Source organism: Sander vitreus, chromosome 21 (genome assembly GCF_031162955.1).
Source record: "Sander vitreus isolate 19-12246 chromosome 21, sanVit1, whole genome shotgun sequence".
NCBI classification, from domain to species: Eukaryota; Metazoa; Chordata; class Actinopteri; order Perciformes; family Percidae; genus Sander; species Sander vitreus.
The window spans coordinates 5,285,806-5,298,352 of NC_135875.1; the positions used below are offsets into that span (position 1 = coordinate 5,285,806).

Here is a 12,547-nt window from a genome sequence, read left to right on the forward strand (position 1 = left end):
CTCTTACCAGCAGAGTCAGTGTAGGACACTGTGTTCCCATTTTCAGCAGGGCAATATTGAGGGATTTAGCGTGTGTACTATATAAAGGCTTATAGATACACAGGGATACAAATGACCTGCTCTTACATGCCAAGCGAAAGAATGTGTCAACATTTAAAGGAACTATTGTTTGCTTGTTCGACATCTATATTTGGGACACATGAGACAAACCGAGTGCCTGCTGATCATAGCATGAAAGCTCGGTGTCAAAGTAGGTGAAAGTTCAAACGGTTTGAAACCTGAGATTCATGTTTTGCTAGTTTTCTGGAGCAGTTTCCTGCTTCAGGTGGGATCAAAGCTGCTGAGTCAAGTGTTATCGCTCCCACCATAATAAATACATGGATGTAGCAGTTTCTGAGTTTGTATTCTTGTCCTTTTACCTGACAACCATAAAACCCCAAATCACCATTTGTGTATACACATTTAAGTTTAACAGTTTAGTCCATGCAGACGTCTGTTTGTGCATACTTAAAGCCACAAGGTCACATTTTAAAAAATGGCTGTAAAGATAGCATTTAGTCACTTTGCTGTGACCTATTAGCACCTATTAATAATCCCCTGACAGCAATTAGCCCAGCGAGAGAACGAGCAGGGACGTAGCATGAAACATGATCTCTTTGCCTTTGACTACTTGCGACCCTGGGGTACAAACACCCCCCTCCCCCCTCTCTACCTCCATTGCATCCAAGATCAGACAGCATGCGCCACTTCAACAACCTGGCCCGGCCCTGTTCCATTACTTAACCACTAATTGCTCAGGCCACCCTTGGGAGTCAGGAGCACTGACCCCATGTCTGCTGTCATGGTGTGAATTTTAACAAGGAGCTTAAGGGTTAAAACCACCGTCTTCTACTGAGGTTATATCATATATGCTACTCTCTTATCCTGCAAAAGACACAAACAATCTGGTTAAAGAAGTGAACAAGTTTTACATGAAAGTATGTTTCGGTGTAATAAGAAATTGGCACCTCTAAGCTGACAGGTGATCTGCTGTGCACTAGAACACACCAGCAGCTGTAAAAAAAAAATGTAGTAGTCTTAACAGGTGCTTTGTGGACAGGGCTGACCCACTTAAAGTTAAAATTTCAAATGATTGGTCAAAGAGCTTTGAATCAAAATGCAGTTTCTCAGCCAAATTATCAATCTTCATTTTCTTTCAAAATTGGTGTGCAACTGTGACATTTGAATTAACTGAAATGAGAAAGGGAACGTGCAGACTAGAAGGGGGAGGGGATAATGTGAAAAAGCCAGACATCTGTCTGCGGAGTGTTTTTCCAGTTATGTCGCTGCACTGAAGCAATTAGCAAATAAAGTTAACTACATAACTGTCATCAGGTTTTGTCTCATAGGCTGTGTCATTTGCATCCGTCTTGATTAACTGGTTTTAAAGCTGATAAACTACAGATAGAACGGGTGGACCGTATATATAGATTTTTTCTGATACCGGAGCTAAAACGATACTTTTAAAATGGTGCCAGTGCCTAAATGGTGCCTGAAATATATATATATATATGGGATGCACCAAATTTTTTTAAAGGCGCACAAAACGACTTACAACTTGTTTATTGCTAAGGCCATATGGTCAAAAATAAATGATTTATTAATAATATAATAACAATAATTTACAATAACTTATTTTACCAGAAAATTGCTGGTAAACGACAAAAACAACCATTTGATGGGAAAAGGGTATTTTACAATAACTTTGAATGCACCATGAGGCTGGCGAGGCGAGTTTCACGTAATCATACCGTCTGTGTTGTTTTTCCAACAACGGCAGCTGCACTGTTACGTCCTGCTGTTGGAATCCTCTACAGTGAAATACACTCACACTTTACACTGTTTAGCTGTCAGCATGCTGTTTAATCCAGCTGCTAGCTAACGGTAGGCTATCGTTACCTGCTGCCAAGTGTAGTGTTAACTAGCGTCACATGCAGCAATGTTTCTGTTGCCTGTAACGTCCATTTCGGAGCATCAGAGGGCAGCGCAGGCATTTAAGTGGTACCGAAATCCGCATTGCTATTCGGTCCGGTAGATACCAGTCGTTAAGGCACCGGTACCGTATTAGCACCGTGTCTCGGTACCCAACCCTAGTAAGGAGTTAGCATGTTTGCAATTCCGGTTGAAGTCAATGGGTTTTTTGAATGGGTTTTTGGTTTGATGCCTGAAATAAGGCATGTGGTTAACACAAGCTTAAGAGATTTTCACATGTTGTTCTACAGCAGTCAGTTAATACCCCACTCTTGAATTTTGAAGCTTTTATATGTCTAAAAAAAGGTTGCTAACAAGTGGCTAAATGAGACTTTTGTCTAGAATATCAAACGGCATCACACCGAACACAGAATCCCATCTACTCACTAGTCCGCCTTTACAGCCTTGTTGTGTTTATACTTGTTTACCGTATATAACTGTGGCCACTAGCTAGATCAGGTCACGCTAAGATGATATCTTCTGTAGAAGAGGTAAGCGGGCAAAATCAAATTACAAATTACAAAGCTTAGTGGTGGTGATGTTGAAGTCATGGGACCATGGTGTTGTTCGTTTATAGGCTTACATTAGCCTATTATTTCTGGCGATTGCATTACGCTTCTAAAAAAATGGTGTTCATTTGTGAAGATTATCTTGCTGAATAAAATCGGAAACTTATTTTCTGCAATAATCTCTGCAGAAAATCGTACTGGCTTTTTGTAGCAGGAAGTAGGGCGATGCTAACTTCCCGGTTGGCCTACAAAATAAGTCGTCCCTGCAGCACTGTATTTAGAAACAAGCAATTACAGCACCCTAATATGACATGACAGCGGCAACATTCACACTTCAAAGCTGCACAGTACAAGACTCAGATCTTTTTGCCATTGAGCAGCAAGTGCTGTTTCCACAGCCAGATTTATCTTGCTGCTCTGGGGATCGAACGGCAACCTTGTGGTTGCAAGCCCACTTCTCTCACCTTTAGGCCTGCTAAGCGCAAAATGTACTGATAAGGTTAAAACAGAAATTCATGGATGTGTGCGATATGTGTATTAGTGACTTGGAGAGTTTTTTGACTTGGCCCCAAAAACTTCAGCCCAGAACTAGGATGGATTGTTTTTATCTGATTGAGAGAGGAGAAGTACAGAGTGGTTTTCATACAAAACAGTCCTGTACTGTACAGTACTGTATATCCTTGAAAACAAGCTATCTAAAGAAAATAACATGTGTTTATGCAGTTCTTTTGGTCCTTCTACCAAACAAAAAGCAATGATAAGATGCCCTTCATAAATGCTCTTTATTCCCCCTTCTCTTTCTGCTAAGGGTATCAGTACTACAGCTCACAAACAAACAAAATAAAATTGGCTCCGCTCTCATCAACACGCATTCCAAATGTGTGAACACAACGCTTTCTTCCCGGTATAGAACTACATTTCACACTGACCTGCTTTGTGCTGAAGAATTCACTTGCCTCTTTTTTTCTCTCCTCACTTTCTGAAGAACACAGGGACATCGATCTTTTTGGCTTAGAACAGAGGAGAAAGAGAGCAGGTCATGTTTAATTAATTCTGAGCTTCTCCAGACGTCAACGTGCATTCACTAGTTATTCTTTTGATACATTATAAAGGCTGTATTTCAGAGCATGCAATTAAAGGTGAACCCTGCTTGAGGGATAATGCCAGTTTTTTCAATCCCAATTAAAATTTGTAAGCTGTACGAAGGGAAGAGAATCAAGGTGCATGTGGCAGAGACATGTGAGTTGTGTGTGTGTGTGTCTGTGTGTGTGTGTCTGTGTGTGTGTTGCTTGCTAGCTTCCACTTTACTGGTGGAATACAACCTTTACAGCACATTTGGTCCTCCTAAATGTTGAATGCTGTAAAGAAAAGGTACAAAACCAACACTATGCAAGCTTATTTGAAAAAGCTTCAGTTTGACTTTAATTTCGAATTGTCGGCCGCACAGCCTGGCGATTCCTGTTTTTAGAGAAGAGATGAACCCTCAGGTCAATAAAGCTGTTTTCTCGCTAATAGCTACATGTTTATTTATTTGCTGGTACTTTGAATTAATTTCAGTTGCTTATCAAACAATAGGCCCTCTGTCCCTGTGTGATAAACAACAAATTGTTTCTGCTACAGACACAAACTACAGCACTGAGGCTAGTGCCACTTGTAGCAGCAGTCTGCGTGATAGAGAGAAGCCTCTGATAAAGCACACTCCATTAGTGGAAAGTCTCTGGTGTTTTATTTCATTACTGTCTTATTTACCATCAAACCACAGTTAGTCCTGCTCGGGTCAGAGTGGCAGTCAACCTGTTTGTTTGTGTGTATACAAGGGGTGTGCAAATGAATCATTGCATCGATGCATCCCGATACGGACCTGGACGATTCTGCATCGATGCAGTGACAGACCATAATCGTTTATTGCCTACTAATGTTACTTGTTGATTTTCCGGTCACTGCTTCTTTTTTTTTGTGTGCCTTTTGTCTGTTGTCTGCTGTGTTCAGACTCCGCTACATTCAGGAAATCTTAAAGTCTTTTTTAAGAGCAGATACAATAAAAAGGGGAGTTCATATATATCAAGACTATACCCTTGACGATCAGGATTGCTCCGGTGCCGCAGGAAATTCTGCCTGATGCATGTATGTCCGTTTCCTTCCGCTTTCTTGGTGTTGGGATTTTAAACTCCGGTGGATTTCTGAGGACTATGGTTAACTGCTCCTCAGATCTCTGCAGGGTAAATCCAGACAGCTAGCTAGACTATCTGTCCAATCTGAGTTTTCTCTCGCACGTGCAAAGCTTAGCGCCGCCCATGACGATTGAGATTGGTTTAAAGAAATGCCAATAAACCAGAGCATGTTTTTCCCCATCCCGGAATGCTGTGTGGACTCGCCAGACCCTTGTCCGCTCCGCAGCGTGTGGATGGTCTGGCAAAGCGTGACTAATATATATCTGACTGCTTGAGTTTGTTGATGAAAACCATGTATGTATGTATGTATGTATGTATGTATGTATGTATGTATGTATATATATATATATATATATATAGAGGGCTGCACGATAGGAGGAAAATATGTGAAATGCCATAACGTTGTACAATATCCTATAACAATATTACTTGCATTAAATGAACAGATATTAAAGTGTACTCAGTTCTGCATTTCTGCTGCTTTCACTTGCAACTTGCTTTGTTAATTTAAAACAAACAAAAGGAAATACTTTCCAACATTCTTTTATTGAACAAATTGAACATTGAATTGAAAATAAAAGGCATACTAAAAAATTTTCTTTTCTTTGAGTGTCTTTCGTGATATGTATGTTGCGCCAGCCCTAATATATATTAGAACTGCAACAAACTATTATTTTCATAGTCGATTAATCTGTCGATTTTTTTTCCCCGATTAATGGATTAGTTGTTTGGTCTATAAAATGTCAGGAAATGGTGAAAAATGTCAATCAGTGTTTTCCAAAGCCCAAGATGACTTCCTCAAATGCCTTGTGTTGTCCACAACTCAAAGATATTCAGTTTACTGTCACAGAGGAGAGAAGAAACCAAAAAATACTCCCATGTAAGTACTTATAAGTAAGTAAGTACTTTTTTTTAAATAAATAAATGGCAAACCGATTAATCGATTATCGAAATAGTTGGCGTATAATAGTTGACAACTAATCAATTAATCTTTGCAGCTGTAATATATGTAATGCAGCTGTTTATCCCATGACTGAAAATGTGTTTAACAATGGTTTGACAGAGTTCACCCTTTCACATCATCACCTCATATCACGTCATAAAAGTTGAGCCACATCCTTGGTGACCCCACGTCTAGCAGAAGTAGCTATGCTTCTTATCTCGACCTCTCAATGAACCATAAATAATTATGTCCTGGCATTTATAGTTCCATTAAAAGGTTTTTAACACTGTTGTCAAGTTGTTGCAGCACTTCGTAGATCTTACACCAGAGTGTATTTTAAATCGGTGGGTTTTTACACTTGTAGATTAAGCGATTCTGCAATGACACACAATGTGGCACCATTTATTCAAAGACTAGAAATAGGTGTTTAGTCAGTGTAACTTGCTTTGAATTGAAAAGCCAGTGCTGCTATGAACTAATTTATCATTTTTGCTTTTCAATTACCTGTCAGTATCTCTGATATGTGTGCAGTTCTTTTTGCGACCCACAAGGACCACTGCCCAAAAAACAGTGTCAGTCAATAAAATATATTTTATCGTAGACATATTTACAACTGTTACATTTTATTTAAATTATATTATTTTCTGAGATGCCATCAGCACCGCACACAAGGTTTTGTGTGTGTGAATCATCTTCTGCTATAATATGACTGAAAACAAACTCCTTTGCCTGCAGAGAACGGTTGTTTTGAATATGGCCTGTAATGTCTATATTAGCACAATAGCAGTAATAATATCAGTCATCTCTAAGGACATTCTCATGCTCTGTATCCTAATATCCGGATTAGAAAGGCATTGAACCAGGGATTAGCGGTGGAAAGAATAATGCCTTCCTTTGACAACAGTGGAGGGAGGTAGGCGCTAATGGATCAAGACTCTTTGAGTCACGCACGTGCACAAACACACACATTCACACAGATCAGCTGCTCATCTTAAAGCTACTTAACCCTGAACAAGAGGTGGCATTCCGTAAGAAGTTTTCCAGGAACTATCCAGTTGTAGCAGCAGTTGAAGGTGATAGTTTCCCCTCTGGCCTCCATTTTAACTTGGTGTGTGACTCCTAGAATGTAATCTGCTGCACGTGGACATGTTTCCTTTTTCTGACCCAGTTGTCTGTATCCATATTTGGAGGTACCAGTCCGAAGTTCCACTTCTGGGATTGGTCCGTTGCCGCCGGAAATTCCGCTGGAAATTCCGCCGGATGTCACTCTTCACTGTACGTACACACTGTCGCCAACTTGAGCTACAAAGAAGCTCTGGCCGCCCTGTCAAGGATGCTTATCAAAAAGTACGGGAAAGCTTTTTGACACGTTGGCTGCTCTGACGTGGCAGCATTCTTCGATCATGTTCAACACACGATTGAAGAAAAAGCACAAGCAGCCATTGCACGGCCAATACATTGACACTAGAAACCTTTTATAAATTACATATATAATGACAGAATTTGTATTGTTTGTTGGTCGCAGTGGTGTCTGTTAGCAGTTAGCCGCTGAACCGCAGCAGAATGGAGGCAGAGCGAGCAGCTGCCAGCTGTTGATCCGTGCAGGACTTCACTGTGAGCGGACTGTTTAGAGACGATGTGACCGGCAGGTAACGTTAACTGGTCCCTATACGCAAACAACGTCATATCATAAATGATAGGGAACCCAGCAACGGCGATGATGAGCTTTTCCTCCATTTTCTCGGAACTAATGTTTTGGTAAGAACGAAAGTTTACATCGTATGTTTCTCCGGAATTAGCCAGCGTGAAGGGCGTCTATATTCCGATTGGTTGCTGACGTTTGCCGCTGCTTTCCGCTGAACCGCGTCATAGCTCATTACCATAAAGTTGACATACTTTCAACTTTCTGATTGATGCTCTGGTCGCTCAAAACACGATGCCGACAGATTTGCCGCTCCTTGCAGCTGAGAGAAGCCAGCTTCCATTGAAAATGAATGACTTTCTGTAACTTTAGAAGCTCAAGTCGGCGGCGGTGTGTACGTACAGTTACGGCCGGATGTCCGGTACCTTCAGCTTTCTTTGTGTTCTAACCTCCGGTGGATTTCTGAGGACTATGGTTAACTGCTCCTCAGATCTCTGCAGGGTAAATCCAGACAGCTAGCTAGACTATCTGTCCAATCTGTTGCACGACTAAAACAACCTTTGAACGTACACATGTTGTGAAAAGCCTATTTATATGGCTGTCACATCAAAATAATTAAAACAATAAATGTATGCATTATGGTCATTCATAAAGAAAGAAATACACTTTAGCAGCTTTATTTTTTTGTGTATTTTGTTAAAAAACAAAGCACTTGTGTTTACGACGAGCAGAACACCTGAAGGCAACACTAAACAGGCCAAACTATCTTGCAGTCGCACTGGGGCTCCATCTAGCGCTTAGCGCCCCCCAAGACCATTGTGATTGGTTTAAAGACATGCCAATAAACTACAGCACGTTTGCCTAGCCAGACCCTCCTCCGCAGCGCTGTGGAGGAAGGTCTGGTCAGGGAATCTATACTTCTGCTTGGGTACAATCGTTTGTTCGAAGTAAGAGAGGAAGGGCTCCCAGATTCTAAAGAATTTTTGCACAGAGCCTCTTGTAGCGTAACTTTTTCAAACATGAGATGTTCCATAACACTTTGTACCCAATTGATGTGATGGTGCCTTGATCGATTTCCAGTGGGTCAACACCAACTGCTGTGCCAATAATGATAGGATGGCCAGTGCATCACACTGCTGGCCTGTGAGAGCCAGCCTTACAGGTCATTTTCATATCGTCCAATCGTGGTTACTCGAGATCGCCAATAGGTGATCCAATCGCTAGGGGGGTGGCGGCGTGGCTCAGCGTCTGATAGAGCTTTGATATAATCAAGCTTTCTGCAAAGGCTTTCTGCAAGTGATACAGTTAGAGTGTGGACATTTTATTCAAAATATTTAAACATAAAACAATCTATTTAATAGCAATGTCTCCTCTATTCAAACAACAGCTCCCTTTTAAAAGTCTGTGTGTCTGTGCTTGGTGTGACAATATCACAGCATTACCTGTTTCCTTTAACATTATTATCTTATCTTCAATATCAGGCATATGGAGTACAGAGAGGCAGGGTGTCTGATCAATAAGAAAGAGACGGCAAACTGGTTTAAAATTCAATCATAACTTGTGCTGATTAACGGGGTTTAGCGGTCGGACATGCCGCTCCGCTAGAAAACGTCTCTCAATTACACAATTAATTGTGAAACATGCTCATGACATTTTCCCAATTTGAGTATCTTGTTTTGTCTGCCCAACAGTCCAAAAGCCAGAATTATTCAATTTGCTATCATAGAAGACGAATAACACCAGCAAATATTCACATTTTTAAAGTCTGAAACAGTGAATTTTGCATTATTAAAAACAACATACAAATTAATTTTGTGCCGATAAACTAATAGTTTCAGCTCTCAAGACAGTGTAATCTGACTGTGTCTTTTGTTCTCTTCCAGATTGGATCCCATTCCACTCTCCGCATTCCTGGGACTGATATCCGCCTCAAGCCCCTGGCCGCAGTGCCAGCTGATTGACCTCCAACATCTTCCATACTTTGCAGTTTCATAGCGAGCCGACCTCACCTTGGAAACCTCTGGAAACCCCCACCCATCCCCCTCCTCCCCCCTCCCCCCCTCAAACTAGGGACAGGACCCTATCATGTTTCACTGATAGAGACCTCCCAACCGGCGAATGAAAAGTGTGCATCCGAGGGTGGGGCTTGCCTCAGTCTCTCATGATTGGCTGCTGGATGGAATTAAGGTGAATGGAAGACGTGCCCAAAGAGCAAGACCCTAACCCATCAGAGGGAGAAGAGAAACGGTGAGTTATCGGTTTTTATAGACACGCATTTGGATGTTTCCAGAGCAAATTCTCCACTTATTTAAAAGGCTTTTTTTCAGATTGCTCAAGTCACACTAAACCTTTGCCTCAAGAACTCTCAACTCCTATCTTTCCTGATGTAAACACATCCCTGAAATGAAGCAGGCATAGCTTTCTGTTATGTAATGGTGTTATGTATGGAGGTTTTCTGAGGACATCCAAAAAGGGAATCTTTGTTTTTTACTCTCTCTTTTATCGTCTAAAATCTTTCCCATGGCCGCCTCTTTTTCCTCACCGCCTCTCTCTTCCTCTCTACTAAATTGTTTTTCTGAGAACTAGGCTTCAAGCTACATCAGACCCCAACACTCCCCCACCCCCTACTCCTTCATTTCTTTAGAATCACAAGCAGCCAGGCCAGCCCGAACACAAATACTGCACTGTTTAAGCCCCCTTCTCATAAATGAAAACATAATATTAGTGGAATGGAGCCTTTCTCGTTGTGCTGCTGCAAGAGGAGGGGGGCCCTCTGGGTGAATGAAAGCGTTATCAGTCAGTATCAATCTGCTTTGGCTTTGAGAAGGGAGCTCAGTTAATGATAGTTTGAGGGGACATTAAAAAGTGAATCTCTCTTTCTTGTAATGCAGATGTCACTTCCACAAGCGCGTCTGGATGTTTAAATATGGATTGGATGTTTAGGAAGATCATGGAAGCGACAGACAGACGGACGGACAGACGGACGGACAGACGAACGGACGGACAAAGAGAGAGACAGACGGATTCATTTAGAGTTGTTGAGGAAGTAAACACTGCAAGCAGCATTTTGCCAAAAGCCAATTTATATGGCTGTCACAAAAATCTTTTTTGCCAACAAAATAATTAAAACAATAAATGTATGCATTATGGTCATTCATAAAGTCAACTTTATTTCCTTGTGTATTTTGTTAAAAAACAAAGCGCTTGTGTTTACGACAAGCAGAACACCTGAAGGCAACACTAAACAGGCCAAATTATTTTGCTCTCTCTGTGTCTCTACAGTTGAACTTAAATGTTTGTAACAATAACAATATCAGGATGGGTTTATGTTATTATTACCATGTGGAGAGATTAGCTGGCTGCCTAGAATGCAGCTCAGCTCCACTGTGTCTCCTTGCACTGTATTACAAGCTTGTGTTAAGAAAGTCAATCCGGCAGGGTCTGGAGAGAGTCCTTAGCTAACTTGAACACCTGTCAGGAGATTAACAGCTCTGGCATTCAGGGACAGGAACAGTTGGTGCGGTCATGGATGTAGGAGTCCGTTTTTTTATATCTGAGATGTGTGGGTGCAAGAATTCAGTGTATCTCCGCTTGTGTTCCAACACCTGTACCGAGTGGTAGCTGCAGTGCTTTGCACCTCACAGGTAATTAAAAGCACAAAGAATTAAGCTCTCGGGACTTCAGACTAGAGCCGTTGCTGCATAGAGTTAGATGTCAGCAGTGTGTTCAGACTGAATGTGGATTGTGTTAAATCTCTGCCCCTCCTCTCTGCATGTTGTCATCCTGTTGTTTTGAACTGCTCGGGCTCTTTGAAGTGATGCTATGGTTACCAGCATGCAGCCAGGAAATACACCTTACCAATGGACTGAAGATTGTTTGATAAGTGCTCAACCATATATTTTGCTTAAATGTGAACAGACTTTCTGTCTGACAATCAAACATTAGCTACATTAACATTGTCTGGGCTGCTAAAACCAGAAAGTTTGATGCTTTTTTGTGTCAGTTTGCTTCTTAAAGCTTCATGTTTTTTGGCTTGATGGCTCATTATGATGCATAAATTGTTGTACAGTGTGTGTCATGCTGGTTTTAGTTCAAAGGTGGAAATGTAGTTGCAGCTTGCATCACTTCTCCTAACGTGACACCACACAGCTGATGCAAGGCTGCTTGCAGTGTGTTGCATTAACAGTGGCAAAGGCTTACGCCGCAGTGGTGTGTGTGTGTGTGTGTGTGTGCGTGTGTGTGTGTGTGTGTGCGCGTGTGTGTGTGTGTGTGTGTGGTTTTCTGTATCCAGGAATCTTTGTTGTTGATGTGCTTCAAGAGGCCGCCTGCTTTTATCCACTGCACTATCTGAGAGCCTCCACTTAAACATATGAGACCAGATGATAAACAAAACTGAGACAAGAGTGCAATTGTTTTTTTGTTTTATGTATCTGTTAGGGCTGCTCGATTATGGAAAAAATCCTAATCATAAATATTCTAGTCATTATTGAAAACAAGATTATTTAACAAAATTACTCATTGATTGAAGATGTTGCATTTATTGAACTTGTGAAAAAGTTAAACAAATCAACAATGAAAACATCTTAAAGTGTGAATTGTTCATTCAGAACACAAGACAACATAACAGTTTAGTTGCAAAAACTAATGTGCAAAATAATAGTTTTTCAATTACATTGTTTTTGTGATCTATAGGATCTGAAATTGCGATCAAAATTGAATTAATTGCACAGCCCTACTTGTCATGGTGTGCCATCTTGGCCAGGTCTCACTAGAAAATGAGACTTTAATCTCAAGGGACTTCGTGGTTAAACATACAATATGTCATTTTCTGCCTCCAGGGGTATCTCAATCAAAACTATAACAAAAGACTCCATTTGGTGAGGTCATGAGGTGGCGTGAGATCATGTGAGTCTTTACCACCATTACCGTTATTGCAGTCAGCTTCTCCCGGTTGGAGATTCCTTCAATATTCAGTGTTTCTCTGAGGCTGAAGGTCAGATTGTTTCTCTAGTAACTTCAGACGTTTAGTTTAAAAATCACCATGATCTAAAAAGTTTATTACGGCTGCACAATTAATCGCAATTTAATCGAAATCGCAATGTAGGGGCTCAATATTTGTTAAAGGCAAAATATGTATCAAACCATTCTGAATGAAGTATTGTGGTGCTGCAGAGATGTCCCGGCCTACAAATTGTATACTACAGACTAAATAAAACATCTTTGCTGGGTACAGATCCACGCAAAAATCACACTATAATCATTTTTATTTTAA

The 12,547-nt window shown here is 41.0% G+C and overlaps 1 protein-coding gene and 1 long non-coding RNA gene across 3 annotated transcripts in view; both read left to right on the forward strand.

Moving 5' to 3' along the window:
* Nucleotides 1-9,332, forward strand: part of LOC144535856 (uncharacterized) — a 104,907-nt gene extending 95,575 nt beyond the window's left edge. The window contains exon 4 of the long non-coding RNA XR_013503702.1: nucleotides 9,159-9,332. This is a non-coding gene — a long non-coding RNA (uncharacterized LOC144535856). The remainder of the gene's footprint in view (nucleotides 1-9,158) is intronic.
* A 12-nt stretch (nucleotides 9,333-9,344) lies between these two features.
* thrab (thyroid hormone receptor alpha b) overlaps nucleotides 9,345-12,547 on the forward strand; it is a 42,756-nt gene continuing 39,553 nt past the window's right edge. For both annotated transcript variants that reach the window (XM_078278595.1, XM_078278598.1), the window contains exon 1: nucleotides 9,345-9,522. In XM_078278595.1, the coding sequence (XP_078134721.1) occupies nucleotides 9,467-9,522 (56 nt within the window). In that variant the 5' untranslated portion in view covers nucleotides 9,345-9,466. The remainder of the gene's footprint in view (nucleotides 9,523-12,547) is intronic.